The following is a 19,588-nucleotide window of genomic DNA, read 5'->3' as shown; positions in this document are numbered from 1 at the left end:
CTTTACTTGAATCTGGAATAATATACGTACCAATCATGTGCATAATGTACTGCACGTGCATGTTGGTCAACCAAATTTTGTGGGGCTCAACGGCACGGTACTGAGAAGGTCTCTCCAACCACGTTCAACTTAATAGTTCCTCTAGGCATAGTCTCTGGAGCTACACCTAACAACTCCTCACATTCGAGGCCATACATCACTATCAGTGCCGGTATGCACGGACCATCTAATACGGAGACCGAGTATCACGGATACATTCTTGTAGAGTAATGGTAGCCTCACCCATTCGGAAGTGGAAAGTATTGGTCTCAGGTCTCCATCTATCCTCAACGCAATCAGTAGGGCCAAATCGAGCTTTATCCAACGAAGCTTTGAACAAGTCAAGAAGCCGGCCCTGTCCCACAGCTGCTATGATACGCTCATCCGTCCTTAACCGCCACTGGCTATGGCTGCAGGCTAAATGATCAACCTATAAGATACTCGGGACCTCTCTGTAGTAGACAATGATAGTATGAAGAATGCATATTATGGTAATGCAAATATTACAAATTATAAAGTAACTGAATTACCTTGTACAAGGATATCATATGTGAACATGCTGAGCCATGCCGTCATCTAAGACTCATCACTTAACCGCCAGGATCCATGGTGTAAAACCTGCACATATAATTATACACATGTTAATATCATCATATAGTACATTCAGTTTCTTTATTAAAGTAATATAAAATAAAAAACATTGATAATAATTACAGACGCAATTCAGTTGCTATCTATTTGTGTCTAGATGGCCAACGAGGTCGAGTATTGTCCCGGTTGTTTGCAAGACTACATTTTTTGTGCTTGACGACTCCTATCTCGCCTGATCCCATGCGTTCCCACTAATTCGCAACAGCGGGGTCGACGCTGTCGTGTCTCCGTTACTGAGGTGGGAATATAATGTGGTCATTATATTCAGGGCCAATCCCACTATCATCAGGTGGCGATGAAAAACTCTCACTGATATATGTCTTTTGATAGTAGAGCCTGTTGAATACAAGGCGAGCAATACCAGGATTATCTGGAAATTCTAGACACCTCCGCTGATTAGAAGAAGCCGGCCAAGCACATGTGACAGGGTATTTTTTGGAGTTGTGGTAGTGTTACATGTGCCAGTTCAATCAACATGCAAATAGTTTAACGGTGGAGATACGTCACAATCTTGTACCTGCCATTTCGTATTGTCGTTGAATAACAGTAATTTACATGATCTTGCTTGGCCTCAATTCTTCTATGCAAAATGACTCATTTTTTTGGTAGGTAACTGGTTGCGCAGCTATGGCCATCCACCACGCCTTTTTGTTGAAGAATGCGTTTAGTCTATAGAATGTCTCGCAACGCAAAGCATTGTAATTGGCATAGCTCGTGCTCCTTAAGAACGCCGTTAAAGCTCGGACGCAATTAGTCTCACAATGCAAAAACCGCACACCCTCATATCCTTACATAATGCCCACGATGCTCGAATTGCGAGGCTTCAAGTTATTTCTTCAATCCATTATGATGCATCTAATTGACAAAGACCTTGATTTTCTGCCTGCGATGTTCATTGACACTAATGTGTCTGGTCGCACACCGGCTTGCCACAAAAGATTCTGCAAATTATCTCACCTGTGTTTTTTCTTGAAAATTATCTGCTTTATATGCCTAAACAATATCGATTGGTATGTGGTGCCACTATAAACCCTCATGTAACGGCCCTTATTAATTCCTTTCATCCTATCCGAAAATAAGTTAATTATTCTGGCGCACAGGACATTGGAAGACCACTTGTATATAAGTTCAAAACCACTTCCAACTAGACGTATCCTCACACGTCGCACGACTGGCAATGCTAGCAGAGAATAACCGCATTTGCATCTACACCGTCGCTACAAGAAGCACAGCCTTTGTACTTTCCAGTATACATGTGTGTTCTTGTACCAGCAATGCTCATACGGACCCGACAAAAGTGAAGCCCTTAATAGCGACATCCAATGCCCAAACACGCGATGTGAACCTCTCATACCCGGGTGCAATCTCTTCGGATAATATTTGTAATTCAGTACGGCGGATTATTTCGGTTTTGATAGCTTCAACGATACTGTGGACGTAATTTCATATGATTTTTCCCAATCTCCAAAAATTTAGACCAACGCTTTCTTCCTTGCATCATATGCCCTTTATATTTAGACTTATTTATCCCCTCGCATGCTCATATACCCTTCTTGAAATATCTGACTTGCAGTTCAGATCAAGTTCAGCTCTTAACTTCAGGCCATAATTAGCTTACCTATATAGAAGAAGATCAGAATATCATCATCGACCATCCACCAAGCGGGTTGACAACATGTATGGAAGCCGCAATTATCTACATATGTACAAATTGCCCAGTTGATGATTTTGCTCACAGCGGCATTTTAGAACCAGACATTTTTTATTTTCCATTCTTGCTCATGTTGCATTCTCTACTTCATTCTTATCGTTAAAGAGCATTTCACATTGTAGTTTTGCTTGCATTTAGTTTTTACGGCTTTGAATTTGACCCGATTCTTGATGGACGCATTCTCGATATGCAAAAATGCAGTGCCTCTTGTTCTGCGAGAATAGATCCCTTTTTAAATGAGTCCTCAGGTTCGCGTTGTAAATTGGTCCGCACATCAACCTAATCCAGCCTTGAGAAGTATTTATCCAATCCCTCCATCGTATGAAACCGTCGGGCAACGGATCTTCAGGCTTCCACATTATTCATTTGTTAAGTTAAATTGCTCCATGCCACGGGCGTCATCATCTATTCGCCTGCACATGCATGCTATCCAACAAGTTTGACTGCCATCTTTTCAAAATGATCTGATCATCATCTGCTTCATCTTCTATAATGCTACCGACTGGGGTAACCGTACATGAACATGAATGCGTCGCTTAATATATAGTTGACGTTCCACCGATAGAATACTCACTTAATACGTTGTGTCGTTGAGACCATGGCCTCTGACTGGAGATGTCATAAAACCAATCGACATCGTCGTTGACTCTTAAGTCAAGCATCCGAGAAAACTCTCCTATGAGTCGTGAAACTTGGCAAATTCCTGAATCGGTGATACTTCTCAATATAATCAACTCAATGACGCTTGCTCTCGACTTTATTGTTTAGTGTCATTCAATTCTCATTTCCGGTAATCTCCACGGCAATAGTTTCTACTCTCATTTATAGGATCAGTTGAAGAAACCTTAATTGTTATATTCTTCTTCTTAATTTTGAGTAACTCTGTGTATTTCCCTTAGTCATTCCATCAAAATTTCACGACTTAGATAGCATGCGATTTTCCGAGAACCTCCATCATGACACCGGCAAATCATTCACCTCCGAGCCGGAGGCTCCATTAAAGAGAACAAATAATGGAATGGAGTTCACTCGAACTGAAAATACACAGTCCATCATATGCCAAATAATGTATATATCTGAATAAATCAACATCAAAATTTATTACCTTAATCAATCTCAATAATGGCTACAGCCCTAATTAATTTTCATCATTTGTAAATAATTGGCTAACCCTAACCCCCAAACCACATTTATTCATTCCTATTGCACCAAAATAAAAACTAATCCTACCAATTCTAGCCAAATATTAACGAGCAAAATTAACTAGTCAAATTTGATGAATATCCCTCTGCAAAAAATAATTGTTAAACCCTCTCATATTTAAATAATTGCTAGAACTAAACCCTAACTCCCAATTAACAGAAAATTAAAACAAAAACACACCTGGAGAATGGGTCGGGTTCGGGGCGTCGATGGTGTCGGTATGCGCGACGAGGTCGGGAGGGCTAGGGTTAGGCGCGACTGCAAATGGGAAGGGGTCGAAGTCAGAAGTTGAAGGCTAGGGTTTTGGGGGGTTGAAGGCTCAGTCACGAGAGCTATTGTCGAGCGGCGCGGAAAATGGCCTACTACAATTGCGACGTCTGGAACATCATGGCGGTGACCGAAGGGGCGGAATCGCGGGGTGATCGCGCGGGTCGACGAGGCAGCAGGTTTTTTTTTCTTCGGGGAGAGTGGTCACGCCAGATCGCAGAAGGAAAGAAGGAAGAAACGAACGAAAAGAAAGCGGAGTAGTGCGGGTAGCGGAACTGGCACGGACTATTAGTCCCGTGCAGTCCGTAATTGCAAAATCGACCCTTTTCGCTTTGTTTTGTGTAATTTAATTTCGAGACGGCGACTTTGCACAATAAACATTGAAAAATGCGGCTGTTTAAAAAGTTCTCCTTCACCAATCCAGTTTGCGATCCGCGTCTATCACTCCCAAGATCAGATGCCGTCGTCACTGCATTCAAAATCAGAACGGTCCCCAATTAACATGAACTGGGTGAACCCTCATCGCCGATCGCTTGTCTCGATCTACAGTGATCCCATTCCATCGCCATTTCAACTCCAACGGTCGCAATATCATTCCGCATGCTAACGCGCGCAGATCCGCGATGCCACTTGCTCGCACCCAACTAAATCTCCATCCTATCAATGCCTCCCAGAAATCGCAAACGTCCAAAATCTCACTCCAAACTCCCGAAAACTTTTCCCGCTCTCACCTCTGCTCCTCCATAAAACTTCACCCGAAATCCCCAAAATGCCTAACATCCAAACAACCGGAGCAATCCCTCAAATCTCAAAAGCCTAGAAAATGGCGAGAACCGAAGCAAACCGCAAGAATCCACCGGCGGCCAAGCGCAAGAAGCAGGCTGCGCACACAAAGGCCGCCCGCAAGTCGCTCGGCGCGACCGCGGCGCGTGAAACAGCCCTCACCGGTTCCGCCCCGGCACCGTCGCTCTCCGAGAGATCCGAAAGTACCAGAAAAGCACCGAGCTTTTGATCCGGAAGCTCCCTTTCCAGAGACTCGTTAGGGAGATCGCCCAAGATTTCAAGACGGATCTGAGATTCCAGTCGTCGGCGGTGGCGGCGCTGCAGGAGGCGGCGGAGGCGTACTTGGTTGGGTTGTTTGAGGACACGAATCTCTGCGCGATTCACGCGAAGAGGGTCACGATCATGCCGAAAGATATTCAGCTGGCGAGGAGAATTCGCGGCGAGAGGGCTTGAGGTTGTGTGCCTGCTTGATCTCTGTTGTCGTTGTTTAATTTGTAGCTAGGTTTGTTCTGTCAACGCTTACGGATTAATGAAATCGTGACCATCTGATCTAGGATTTTGAGATATGTGCTTGAGTTGATATATTCTGGTGAAAGCTATGAACTGATTTAATTTAATTAGTCTGTTTATTTGATCATGTTATTTGAGGAATATTTGAGCGTATAAGATGTTCTTCAGTCCCTATCTTCTGCCTCAAATCAGTTTTCTTCAGTCTCATTGTCATTGTGGTTTTCCCATTTTGTCAAAATCATTCAGTAGCTATAATACAGGGAGTGATCATCTGATCAAATGTAGTTCTGCATAGAATGCTCAGTAGTGAGATGGAATTGAAACATCGGTAGTGAGATGGATCTGTTGCTCTTGATTGGTACCCTTTAAAGATGCAAGTTTTTGAGAGATGTATGTTTTGGTGCGAAAATGGGAAGCTATACATGTAAGATATAGACATGTATCCTTTGGTTACTAGTAGTTATATGTATCTTTAGTATGGTGATATCTCAAGTTAAATCTATAAAATAAGGCGGTGAAAAGCTCTAATATCTCTCCCATAAGGGGAGGAAAATTGAGGCTTGTTGATAAGTCTTTGTTTTAATTGGTGTAGGTGTCAACCTCTCCCATAAGTCACGTTTACCACCTTGTAATTCTAGGAACTGGTTGACACTTTTATTTTAGCCCTTGATCATTAGTGGATGGGTATTGGGTAACCTTCAAGAATTGTGATTCTACCAAGAAGAGGTAACTAATCTAGTAGCATTCACATAATAAAGTGCCGCAGACAAGCCACATGCTACATTTATTCTCACACAACTGTTATAATGCTTTAATTATTGAATAATAATCTCCATTCAATAGCAGACAAGTGTCCACATTAACTGTCTTATTAAATTAGTTCACCACTTCGAGATAATCAAAAGTCCCCAGCTCATACGACTCGAAGGGTTGACATTTTGCGTTGCTGGCTCAAAAAGCATTACATGTCGACCTCGCTAGATCGACTCCACAAGCGACTTACACGATCACCTATTCGGCTGACATCTCATGAAGCCGACTCGAAAGGCGATACTTCTGGGCTCTCTACTTGACGAGTAGAAAGACGACGACATACCTTGGTCTCCCCGCTGATAGCTGATTGCCATTACATTAAATGCATAGTCAAAATCATCATCTTTCCGTTCTTAAAAGTCTTTATAACATATCAGACCATGTTGGCTCCATGGGCCTCCTGTCACTTCATATAAAATGCCGAAGTGACTCCTGTCACTGGGCAGTCGACACTTGTAAAGCAAATACCGACTCAGCTGCCCGCCTATACTCAGCTGAAATTACCAAACCACCCCTCTACTATTACTATAAATATGAGGACTATTCTCAGCACCAATGTAAGCGATTTTCCTGCTCCTTGAGCTAAAGAATTTCTGGAGTTCATTTTCTTCTTTACTCAAGCGATTTGTTGGCTTGATTGTTGGAGGAACAAGCGGAGAACCCAACTCCGTCCTCTTACGAGTTCTTATATGTGCAGATAAGAACAGCTTGCTCCAGAACTGAATATTTGGAGGAGTTAGAGGACTCCCGATAACCTAACCCCTCTCTTAATTAGCTGTTTGATTATTAACATCAACACAAACCTAAAACAAGTTTGAATCCTTATTAAACCAGTAATTATTGAACCCTGATTGTATCAAGCAAGTGGCATGTGGCTCAGAATAGCAACAGGCCTGCATATCAATTGTTTAGATCGAGGCAATGTACACCCTGTCCCCTCTGTTATGTCGACAATCCCATGACCACTATTGACCTTCCAATCAAAGCATTGTATCACGGCAGCGAGCATTGGTTGTGTAACTTGCAAGGCTAATGTTGTGCCTGGACAACCTCTCCGACCACTGCCAAATGGCAACAAGTGGAAGTATTGGCCTCTAACATCCAGCCCCTTTGCAATTTCGATAAACCTTTCTGGTTTGAAGTCAAGTGGCTTGGACCAGTGATTTGGATCCCTTCCGATGGCCCATACATTGACCAAAAGCCTTGTTTTTGCAGGGATATCATAGCCATTAATCTTAAAATGTTCATTTGATTCGTGGATGATCGTTGGGATTGCTGGATGAAGCCTCAGTGTTTCCTTTACAACAGCTTGGAGATATGGGAGGTTTGGGATGCTGGAGTCTTTGACTAGTCTGTTCATGGCAAGGACTGTGTTAATTTCATCTCTAGCCTTCCGGAGTATGGTTGGTTGGTTGATGAGTTCTGACAATGCCCACTCTCTTGTGGTTGCTGAAGTAACAATGCCTCCCACAAAGACATCCTGTGCAACATTGAAAAAGTAACCAAATTTTTGCTATAGGATATAAACCTTCAAACATTAGAAACTAATGTATTTTGGTATAATCTTTTGAAAATTTCCAATTTGTCAGATGTAAATAATTGCTAAATGTTTGAACTACTAAATACTATTTGATATCTAGGAATAATTCCGTACAAGGTTTACATTACAATTTTACTATAGTTAATTGTTGAAGGAAAAAGTGACAAACTTTTATTTATTTCTGCATGTTGGGGACCTGAGGAAAAGATCATTGCTCTGTAAGTTGATCCTCATCAATTCTTGTGCAGTTATCTTTTATAAATTTGTAACTTGATTTCCAGCATAAATCTATTTTTTTATTAATATCCAGGACATTCTTTTCCCTGTTGAGATCATCAGATCAGTTTGAGAATTTTTGTACCAGAGCTATATTCATAAAATGAAACATATACAAAACAATTTACTTTTGCAAGCTTTTGGCTGTTAAGAAGTAACAGTTTAGTTGGTGAATATTACTTTAATTCTAATGTTTGCCTTGATGTAGGATTTTTGTAAAATTATTATTATTATCTATTGTAGCCTCCACTTATGTACAACCATTATGCGCTGTTTTGACCTACTTTCATGGATCTACCTTTAGATGATCAGCTTAGATACTTAGGAATTTGACTCTGTCCTTTTTTTTACATTGATAGAAGTCTAATTATTTTTCCATGTCTCGAAGTGTTTTAGCACACTTATCTCTTGTATTCAGACTACTGTCATCAGCTGCACGGGGTGTTGTGGGGTGGGGGTTGGTCTCTCATCTACTCTTCATTCTATATGCTATCAGAACTTTTTCCATTGTGATTGCTACATGGGTGAGTTTGCTATATGTTGTCACGTGTGGGCAACAAAGTATATGAGACAGGCTCTTTTGCATATGTTATGATAATATATATCCATCAGAAAATTTTAGCAAGATAATGTTTGTTAATAGCATAATAAAAATTATAGACTGTTGTTCTCTCTTACCTGAATGAAAGCTTTGATGTTTTCTCTTGTCAGCTTCATCTCTGCATCATCATCATCAGCTATATCAAGCAATATATCAAGCAAATCTTTTGCTCTTTCTTGGGAAGTGTCAGTTTCTTTTTGTCTTTCCTCCTTTTCCTTCATTATCCCCTCCATCATCTTATCAAACCTCTTAAGCATATCCTCCAGACTCTTATCAAAACCTTGTAAGTCCAAGTTTTTGCGAAATCCTACAAAATCTGCCAAGTTAAATTTCCCTGCCAGCTCAGTCATCTCTTCTGCGATCTTTTGTGCCTCCTCTGCTTCAAAATCACTTTTCGTGTATGTTTGACTCATTGCCATCGTGCATATCATGTTGTTTGTCAATTTCAATAGCTCTCCACTCATACTGATATCCTCTTCCTTCTCCAATTTCTCAAACAACTTTTTCCATAATAATTAATAATTCGTGAGGCGTACACACTGTTGTAACATTAAATTTGATTGGACAGATTTTCAACACTATTACATACCTCTACTAGGAGCTATACGGGGCAAACACAAAGTCAGCAGAGCCATAGGTGAGGTAGGAGGAAACTTCTGATGGGGGCTTGTCAGAGAAGGAGAGTTCACGAGTCTTGAGGAATTCTTTGGCAGTTTCTGGTGATGAAGCCACGATGCAGGGGTGGAATCCTAAACTGATGGAGATGAGGGGACTGTAGCAGAGGGAGAGCTTGTGGAGAACTTGGAGGGGGATGGGGCCCAATAGATGGAGATGACCGATTATTGGAGTGGCCATTGGACTTGGGGGGAGATGCACATTTCTGGTTCGTCGCCAATGGAGAGTGATGAGGGAGACGAGCCATAGGCATAGACGCGAGAGGACGGACAGAACTGTATAGGACTTGACATCTTCTATGGTTATGATGGTTGCCTTCATCTTTTTTCTGCTGTTCAGTAACCTCAGAAGAGAACAACTAAACCTTAAATAATGTTAGCAACCCATGCTACGTTGTGTCTACATCCTAAAAGTCTTTGGAAGGGTAACATTAGAAAAAAAAGGAGTCATGTCGCAGCCACCACAAGACATTTAAAATTTAGTTCATTTGCAGAATATTTGAAGTGAAAGAAACCTTGGAGGAGGCCCAAAAATGTTGGAGGTACAGAAGAGCAGTACATGTAGACTCTTATATCAAAGCTGCAAAAGTATAAAAGATTTATATTTGAAAAAAGTAAAATAGTTATTGATCTTTTTATTTTACAAAAGAAAATTATGAGTTGCAATGATCCCCACTTCTTTGTGTCCAGGAGTACAAGAGTAGTGCAACTCTTGTAGTACACTTGACATTTTCCTTTATGAGTTACTACCTATGAAATAAAAATAGGGTATAAGAAAAGTTGAAGGAAGAGTGTTAGTGAATTAAGAGCTGTTATTTTACTCTTGTCTTCTGTTCTGTTTTATGAAAGTCCTAGTCTTTAGGAGCACTAGCTGTTATCTTTATTTTTCAGGAGGTTAGTTGCTGTTTTTCAGGTCAAGTAAGTGTCTAGGAATGTGTCCCTATTAGTAGTAAAAAAAAAAAAAAAGAATTCAGTTATGAGTCCTTGTGTATTTATTTTGCATTTTTACGATCAGTAAAATATTCTCATTTTTAGTTCTACTCTCTTTGTCTATCTCCTTCTAAATAACAACAGTGATATCAGAGCTGCCTTGATCTTAAGGGGCTGCGGAAATAGCTTGTGAGAGTGATCGAGAGGTGAGTCTGCATTCAAAGAAGCTGAGTGAACATGGAAGCACGTTCGCGCAATCTTCCTGTCTTGGCTCCACCAATGTTCGATAAGGAGAACTATCAAGCTTGGGCAGTAAAAATGCAAGCCTACATGGAGGGTTGTGATTACTGGGAAGCAGTAGAAGACGACTATGAGGTGGCTGCACTTCCTGACAATCTAACCCTGAATCAAATCAAAAATCACAAGGAGATGAAAACTAGAAAAGCCAAGGCCAAAGCCTATCTGTATGCTGCTGTTCCACCAGCCATTTTCAGTAGAATTATGGTTTGTGAATCAACTAAGACAATCTGGGACTTCCTCAAAGCAGAGTACCAAGGAGATGAAATGATCAAGAGCATGAAGGTGTTGAATTTGGTCAGGGAGTTTGAGAGATTGCAGATGAAAGAGTCTGAGACAATCAAAGAGTATTCGACCAAGTTGATTGTCATTGCAAACAAGGAAAGAATGCTTGGCACTGACCTCTCTGACAATAGGTTGGTGCAAAAGATCCTTGTTTCTTTGCCTGAGAGGTATGAGGCAACCATTGCTTCATTGGAGAATACCAGGGACTTGTCTCAGATCAAGCTAGCAGAATTGGTCAGAGCTCTGCAAGCACCTGAACAAAGGAGGTCGAGGAGGTTGAAAGGAAGTGTTGAAGATGCTCTAAGGGCCAAAGTGCAACATAGCTCTGAAGGAAAAGAGAAGAAGTGGAAAGGGAAGAAGGGAAGTGACAGTAAATCAGAGGTTGCTGCAGGATGCAGGAAACAAAGGAGGAAGATATTCTCCATGCAAGCACTGTGGTAAAAAGAATCATCCCTATTTTAGATGTTGGAGAAGGCCAGATGTAAGGTGCAGGCGATGTCAAAAAATAGGACACATTGATAAGTTTTGCAAGGAGAAGGGAGATCAACAGCAAGGTGAAGCACATGCTGTAGTCCAGCAAGAGGTAGATCAGCTGTTTGTTGCCTCTTGTTTCATTTCTAGCACTCTATGTGACAGTTGGCTTGTTGATAGTGGCTATACAAACCATATGACAAGTGATAAGAAACTGTTTAGAAACCTTGATAAGTCAATAAAATTAAGGGTGAGAATCGGAAATGGAGAATACTTAGCAGTAGAGGGTCGAGGGACTGTGGCTATGAAGAGTTGTGCAGGGATTAAGCTGATTTCTGATGTAATGTATGTTCCTGAGATTGATTAGAACCTGCTAAGTGTGGGGCAGTTGGTAGCAAAGGGATTTAAGGTAACATTTGAAGAAGGAAAATGTTTGATCTTTGATTCTAGAGGCTAGGAGTTCAAGATAAATATGCAGCAAACAAGTTTTTCTCTGAATCCTCTCGAAAAGAAGGAAGTGGCATTCAAATGTCAGACCAATGATTTAGAGATATGGCACAAAAGATTGGGGCATTTTCACCATAAAGGCTTGCAGTTCATGTAAAAAAATGAGATGACAAAAGGGTTACCAAACCTGGAGGAGCAACTCTCAAGCTGCAAAACTTGTTTGATGGGCAAGCAAGCCAGACTTCCTTTCAAGGAGTCAACTTGGAGAGCTACAGAGAGGCTACAGTTGATCCATACAGATCTCTGTGGTCCACAAGCAACTCTTTCACTAAGTGACAACAAGTATTTCATTATCTTCATTAATGACTATACAAGAATGTGATGGATTTACTTCATGAATCAAAAGTTAGAAGTTGCTGAAGTGTTTCTGAAGTTTAAAAGATGGATTGAGAATCAAAGTGGCTATAGCATTCAGGTCATTAGATCTGATAATGGCACAAAATACACTTCACAGAGGTTTAACTCTTTTTGTGAGGAAGCTGGAATCCAGCATCAGCTCACTGTCCGGTACTCTCCATAGCAAAATGGAGTTAGTGAGAGGAAAAATAGAACCATTATGGAGATGACCAGATGTCTGTTGCATGAGAAGAATTTACCAAAGGAACTTTAGGCAGAAGCAGCAAATACAACCGTTTTTCTGCTGAATAGATTGCCTACAAGGGCATTGGAGAAGAAGACACCCTTTGAAGCATTGTTTGGTTCAAGCCAACTCTAAAAAACTTGAAGGTGTTTGGCTGTCTATGCTACTCTTATATTCCACAGGTCAAGAGAGACAAGCTGGAAAAGAAGTCTGAACCAGGAGTATTTGTTGGCTACAACCTTGTGTCAAAGGCCTACAGAATATCAGCCAAAGTATGGAAAGGTAATCACTGGTACGGATGTTCAGTTCTTAGAAGTTGAAGAGTGGAATTGGGCTAATGACACTCAGAATGAACTAGAAAAGGTGTCCTTGGAATTAGAAGAACTGGTGGATGACATTCCAGTCAGAGGCACCGGATCTTTATATACCAGAGGTGCAATGTGGCTGTTCTGGAGCCAACAGGCTTTGAAGCAGCCAAAGATGATCAGAGATGGATGAGTGCAATGAAAGAAGAGTTGGCCACGATAAAAAAAAAAATCAGACCTGGGAGTTGGTGGAGAAGCCTAAAGACTGGATGATCATTGGACTGAAGTGGGTCTTCAGGACTAAACTCAACCCTGATGGCTCAGAACAAACATAAGGCTAGGTTAGTAGTAAAAGGTTATGCACAGGTTTGGGAGTACACTTCTCCGAAACATTTGCACTTGTAGCAAGGTTAGATATTATCAGACTAGTTCTTGCCTTAGCTGCTCAAAAGGGTTGGAAAATGTATCAGTTAGATGTCAAATCTGCATTCCTAAATGGAGTGTTGCAGGAAGAGATTTATGTTGAACAACCAGAAGGATTCATTGTACCAGGTCAGGAGGAGAAGGTTTATGTGCTGAAGAAGGCTCTGTATGGCTTGAAGCAAGCACCCAGAGCATGATACAACAAGATGGATGGACATTTGCTGAGCCTAGGCTTTAAGAAGAGCCTAAGTGAGTCCACTTTGTATGTTAAAAAGTTGGATTCTGACTTGATTATTGTATCTCTCTATGTGGATGACTTGCTGGTAATAGGAGGAAATGAGGCTCAGATCATTGTGTTCAAGCAGAATATGATGAAGATGTTCAAAATGACTGATTTAGGTGAAATGTCCTACTTTCTTGGCATGGAGATCAAACAAGCTCAAAACGAGATCTTCATATGTCAAAGGAAGTACTTGAAGGAGATCTTGAAGAGGTTTGGTATGGAGGAGTGCAAGAGTGTGAGTACTCCAATGGGTAAGAAAGAAAAACTATAGAAGAATGATGGAGCTGACCCTACAGATGAAGGTCTTTACAGGAGCTTAATTGGTTGCCTAATGTACCTCACAACAACCAGATCAGACATCATGTTTCCTGTAAGTGTCCTGTCCAGATTTCTAAATTATGCAAGTGAGTTGCATATGGTAGCTGCAAAGAGGGTGCTGAGGTACTTGAAGGGTACTATCTCATATGAGATTAAGTTCTGCAAAGTTTAGGATTTTAAGTTGCAGGGTTATTCTGATAGTGATTGGGCTGGATCAGTAGAAGACATTAGAAGCACTTCTGGCTATTGCTTCACATTTAGGTCAGGATGTTTCTCTTGGTGTTCAAAGAAGTAAGAGCTGGTGGCTCAATCAACTGCAGAAGCTGAGTTCATTGCAGCAATTGCAGCTGCAAATCAAGCAATATGGTTGAAGAAGCTGATGGATGATTTGCATGTGCATCAAGATGATAACATAGAGATCTTTGTGGAAAATCAGGCCACTCTGGTCATCTCACAGAATCCGGTCTTTCATGGAAGAACAAAACATTTCAAAGTTACGTATTACTTCTTAAGGGAGGTTCAGAGATCAGGTGAAGTGAACCTGGTGTATTACAATTCAGAAAATCAACTAGCAGACATATTCACAAAGTCATTTCATGTCGGTCGTTTTGAGACTCTTAGGGACAAGTCAGGTATACGTGCAGCTCAAAATTCAGGAGGAGAATGTTAGTGAATTAAGAGCTACTGTTTTACTCTTGTCTTCTGTTCTGTTTTATGAAGGTCCTAGTCTTTAGGAGCACTAGCTGTTATCTCTATTTTTTAGGAGGTTAGTTGCTGTTTTTCAGGTCAAGTGCCTAGGAACGTGTCCCTGTTAGTAGCAAAAAAAAAAAAAAAAAGGAATTCAGTTAAGGGTCATTGTGTATTTATTTTGCATTTTTACGATCAATAAAATATTCCCGTTTTTAGTTCTACTCTCTTTGTCTATCTCCTTCTAAATAACAACAAAGAGAGGACATGCCGTCTTATTTATTATAATTGAAACCTAATGTGAACTATTTGCACGAGATTTTTTTTAATCTTTTATTTTCTCATTTTTCTGTGCTAAGGAGTACCTACATAGGAGTCATAACTTTAGTTAAAGTACCCGCATACTGAGGGATGAGAATCCTCCTATTTAAAATGGTTTAAGATATAATTTGCAGAGGATATGAAAAGGTAGTTTAGAAAAGTGAATAAATAAATATAAATTTAAAAGCCAAATATTTACTCATTTCTAAAACTTAATTCTTACACTTCAAAAACCTATTGAACAGCCCTAAGAAAAGTTCTACAAAAATGGATTGTAAATGCCTGTACTTTTCTCCTTTTGTTTATTTCTGCGGTTTGTGCATTAGTAATGTTATCATGATCTTGTTTTTTTTCTCTGTTAATTTTTCATATTCGAATTCGACTGTAGTTACAACAAAGAAGTGTTTTCCTTGAGGTCAGCAAGGAGAAAGATTGTAAATGCAATTGGTACTTTTCCTTGGTCTTCACTTTAATATATGTGACGGAAAGACGAGATAAATACATCCTTGGCTATCCTACTTGCGGCCCTCTTCAGTTAAAGTTTAAAATCTTATCGTTGACTAATGGTCCTTCAGTGTTTAAAATTTTATCATTGACTATCACAACAGATTCTCAAGTCCCTTGCTGAAGTATCAATCCTCTTCAGTTAAAATTTCAAATCTTATCATTAACTAACAATCCTACTAACAATCCTCTTATGTGTTTAAATTTTATCATTGCTCATCTACGTTACTTGGATACTTTTATCGGAAGCTGTATCTATACCAGACATTATCTGTACCTGTACTGAAGATTCGTGGACACTTCTTGAATACGTGCATAAGTTTATTCAGGCATACACTCGGTTGTATAATATATGTTTTAATTTGAAACATTCATACACTTCTTGAACATATATTCTACACTTCACATCTATTTCTTATATATTATATATTGATCTTCTGTAAATGAAAAAACACTATTGATCTTATGTAAATTATTGATTTTAATACTTATAAACATGTATATGACCATCTATATTTCTGGATTAATGAAATCATGACTATCTAACCTATGATTTTGAGAATCTGTGCTTGATTTGATATATTCTTGTGAAAGGCATGAATTGATTGAATTAAAGATTTCAGTATGACTACTTTGGTTGATTAGTTATTTATGCATGAAAAAGAGGAGGTGAGAAATATTGGAGGGATATAGTCTATTTGTCTTTGTATTGATGGAATCATTGGAGCATACAAGTGGTTCTTTAGTCCCTACCTTTTGCCGCAAATCAGTTTTCTCCAGTCTCTTTGTCACTGTGTCTTTCCAATTTTCATGAAACCATGTTGAAGCAACAAATGTAGATAGAGTAAACAGATTGATCATTCATATGAGCAATTATAAGGATACTGTATCCACATTTCAGCTTCTACATGATTTTTGTGAAAATGGGAAAAAAAAATGTTGAACATCATAGTTTTGCATAGAGCAGTTAGTAGTGAGATGGAATTGTTAAATGTTTCTTGCAGAAGTACTTCAAAACTATTACCATCTGCTTGCATTATGTTGGATCTCCAGCTCGTGATTAGTATGCTCTAAAGCTTCGATGTAACATTTGTAAGGAAAATGGACAGGTTGAAATATGGATGGTTTAGTAACTGTATGTCTGTTGCCATAAGATGGCACAGATGATGGAGCCTTTGCAGCACATATCTTTTGGTTACTAGTTAATTGGTAAGAGGATTTGTTTGGATGACATGCATGCTATACATGCCAGATATAACTGTACGTATCCTTTGGTTACTAGTAGTTATATGTATCTTCATCTTCCAATAGTGCATTATTTGAAGTGAAAGGTATTATAAGAAGGCGGTGATAAGCCCAAACCTCTTCCCTAAAGTGAGAGGAAAGTAGAGGCATGCCAATCATCCCTTGTTTTAATTGGTGTAGGTGTCAACCTCTCCCCTAAGTTATGTTTACTACCTTCTAAATTCTAGGAACTGGTTCACACTTTCAAGTTAGCTCTTCATCAATAGCTTGGACATGTAACCTTAAAGAAGAATTGTGATTCTAACAGGGAGAAGTAACTAAATCAGTAGCATTCACATAATAAAGTTCCATGGACAAACCACGTGCTACATTTATTCTCACACAACCTTAAACAAGTTTGGTCCTTATTAACCCAGTAATTAGCTAACCCCACTCTTATCAAGCAATAGGCATCTGGCTCAGAATAGCAACAGGCCTGCATATCAATGGTTTAGCTCGAGGCAACGTGAATCCTGGCCCCTCTGTCATGTCGACCATCCCATGACCATTATTGACCTTCCAATCAAAGCACTGTATCATGGCAGCGAGCATTGGTTGTGTAACTTGCAAGGCTAATGTTGTGCCTGGACAACCTCTCCGACCACTGCCAAATGGCAACAAGTGGAAGTGTTGGCCTCTAACATCCAGCCCCTTTCCAATTTCGATAAACCTTTCCGGTTTGAAGTCAAGTGGCTTGGACCAGTGATTTGGATCCCTTCCGATGGCCCATACATTGACCAAAAGCCTTGTTTTTGCAGGGATGTCATAGCCATTAATCTTACAGTGTTCATTTGATTCGCGGATGATCATTGGGATTGCTGGATGAAGCCTCAGTGTTTCCTTTACAACAGCTTGGAGATATGGGAGGTTTGGGATGTCGGATTCTTTGACTAACCTGTTCATGCCAACGACTGTGTTAATTTCATCTCTAGCCTTCCAGAGTATGGTTGGTTGGTTGATGAGTTCTGCCAATGCCCACACTATCGTGGTTGCTGAAGTATCAGTGCCACCCACAAAGACATTCTGTGCAACATTGACAACTAAGTAACTAAGTCTTTTGTCATAGCGTGTAAGCTTTCAAAATTAGAAACAAACGTATTTTTGTACAATCTTTTAAAATTTCTAATTTGTCAGATGTAGATAATTGCTCAAAATACAAGAATAATTCTGTACAAGGTTTACATTACAATTTTACTATAGTTAATTGTTGAAGGAAAAAGTGACAAACTTTCATTTATTTCTGCATGTTGGGATCTGGAAGCCTAAACCAATCTGGAAAAGATCATTGCTCTGTAAGTTGATCCTCATCAATTCTTGTGCAGTTTTTATCTTTTATAAATTCTGCTATTCTACCTTGTCAGAGACTTTCTCATTGTGGTTGCTACATGGGTTCTTTTGCATACGTTATGATAATATATTTACGTCACAGAATTTTTAGCAAGATAAGGTTTGTTATATATCATAATAAATTATAGACAATTGTTATCATGGTTTTACCTGAATGAAAGCTTTGATGTTTTCTCTTGTCAGCTTCATCTCTGCATCATCATCAGAAGCTATATCAAGCATTATATCAAGCAAATCTTTTGCTATTTCTTGGGAAGTATCTCTTTCTTTTTGCCTCTCCTCCTGCTTTTCCTTCATTATCCCCTCCATCATCTTATCAAACCTCTTAAGCAAATCCTCCAGTCTCTTATCAAAACCTTGGAAGTCCAAGTTTTTGCAAAATCCTACAAAATCTGCCAAGTTAAATTTCCCTGCCAGCTCAGTCATCTCTTCTACGATCTTTCGTGCCTCCTCTGCTTCAAAATCATTTTTTGTGCATGTTCGACTCATTGCCATCCTGCATATCACGTTGTTTGTCAATTTCGATAGCTCTGCACTCATATTGATATCCTCTCCCTTCTCCGATATCTCAAACAACTTTTTCATAAGCCTTATAATCTCCTGGCGCCTCACAGGTAGCAGTTGTTCAAGTGTTTGCCCCCCTAACAGTTGTGTCATGGTCAACTTCTTCATGTACCTATTAGAGAAATAAAAGAAGATAATTAATAATTCGTTAGGCGTACACACTCTGTTGTAACATTAAATTTGACTGGACAGATTTTTAATACTATTATATACCTCCAGTAGGAGCTATATGGGGCAAATGCAAAGTCAGCAGAGCCATAGGTGAGGTAGGAAGCAACTTTTGAGGGGGGCTTGTCAGAGAAGGAGAGTTCATGAGTCTTGAGGAACTCTTTTGCAGTTTCTGGTGATGAAGCCACGACGCATAGGTGGGATCCTAAACGGATGGAGATGAGGGGGCCATAGCAGAGGGAAAGCTTGTGGAGAGCTTGGTGGGGGATGAGGCCCAATAGATGGAGATGACCGATTATTGGAATGGCCATTGGACTTGGGGGGAGATGCACATTTCTGGTTCTTCGCCAATGGAGAGTGATGAGGGAGATGAGCCACAGGCATAGACACGAGAGGAGGGAGAGAACTAGATAGGACTTGACATCTTCTATAGTTGTGGTGGTTGCCTTCATCTTTTTTCTGTTGTTCAATGATCTTAGACGTAGAAGAGAACAACGAAACCTTAAATAATGTTAGCAACCCATGCTATGTTGTGTCTACACCCCAGAAGTCTTCAAAAGGGTAACATTAGGAAAAAGAGGAGTCATGTCTCAGCCACCATTAAACATTTAATTCTTCTTGCAGAATATTTCAAGTGTAAGAAACCTTGGAGGAGGCCCAAAAATGTGGGAGGTACAGAAGAGCAGTAGTTTACACGCACACCCTTATAAAAGACTTAGATTTGAAATAAAATAAAATATTCTTAATCTGTTTCTAACTATCTATGAAGAAAACACAATGTATAAGAAAAGTTGAAGGAAGTCAGGACATGCCCGCTTGTCTATTATAATTGACGGCTAAAATGCAAACTATCTACGCGAGACTTTTTGGTTATATTTTCTTTTCTCATTTTTCCTTTGCCAATAATTACCTACGCAGGCGTCATAGCATTAGTTAAAGGGGCCACATGCTTAGAGATGAGAATCCTTCTGTTTAAAATGGTTTAGGATATAATTTGTAGAGGATATGACAAGGTAATTTAGAAAAGTGAATAAATAAATATAATCTTAAAAGCCAAATATTTTCTCATAAATCTTACACTTGCAAAACCTATTGAACAGGCCTAAGAAAAGATGTACAAAAATGAATACTCAAATGATCTATTCATCACTTGTTGTAAAGAAATAAGTGAATTTATGAAATTAGGTATAGGGGTGGGTGAGAAAGAGGGAGGGAGGCATAAAAAGATAATTTATATTTTTGAAGG

The 19,588-nt window shown here is 39.7% G+C and overlaps 3 protein-coding genes and 1 pseudogene across 3 annotated transcripts; 2 read left to right on the top strand and 2 right to left on the bottom strand.

Annotated features, from left to right (window-relative positions):
* On the top strand, positions 4,695-5,283 carry LOC109842469 (annotated as a pseudogene).
* On the bottom strand, positions 5,146-8,813 carry LOC109842468 (cytochrome P450 93A3-like). Its single transcript, XM_020411342.1, has 2 exons — positions 8,472-8,813; positions 5,146-7,490 (listed from the first exon to the last, which is right to left on the bottom strand). The coding sequence occupies exons 1-2, from the start codon at positions 8,811-8,813 to the stop codon at positions 6,834-6,836; spliced, it is 999 nt and encodes a 332-aa protein (XP_020266931.1). The 3' UTR covers positions 5,146-6,833.
* On the top strand, positions 10,236-11,418 carry LOC109842467. Its single transcript, XM_020411341.1, has 2 exons — positions 10,236-11,017; positions 11,217-11,418. Exons 1-2 carry the CDS (start codon positions 10,236-10,238, stop codon positions 11,416-11,418), a joined length of 984 nt encoding a protein of 327 aa, XP_020266930.1.
* On the bottom strand, positions 15,905-18,794 carry LOC109842466 (cytochrome P450 93A3-like). The gene is made up of 3 exons (XM_020411340.1): positions 18,388-18,794; positions 17,761-18,286; positions 15,905-17,286 (listed from the first exon to the last, which is right to left on the bottom strand). The coding sequence occupies exons 1-3, from the start codon at positions 18,792-18,794 to the stop codon at positions 16,663-16,665; spliced, it is 1,557 nt and encodes a 518-aa protein (XP_020266929.1). The 3' UTR covers positions 15,905-16,662.

The sequence above is a fragment of the Asparagus officinalis genome, chromosome 5, assembly GCF_001876935.1.
Source record: "Asparagus officinalis chromosome 5, Aspof.V1, whole genome shotgun sequence".
Lineage (NCBI taxonomy): Eukaryota > Viridiplantae > Streptophyta > Magnoliopsida > Asparagales > Asparagaceae > Asparagus > Asparagus officinalis.
The sequence above is the reverse complement of the archived record's forward strand: the minus strand, read 5'-3'. Positions and strand labels throughout refer to the sequence as shown.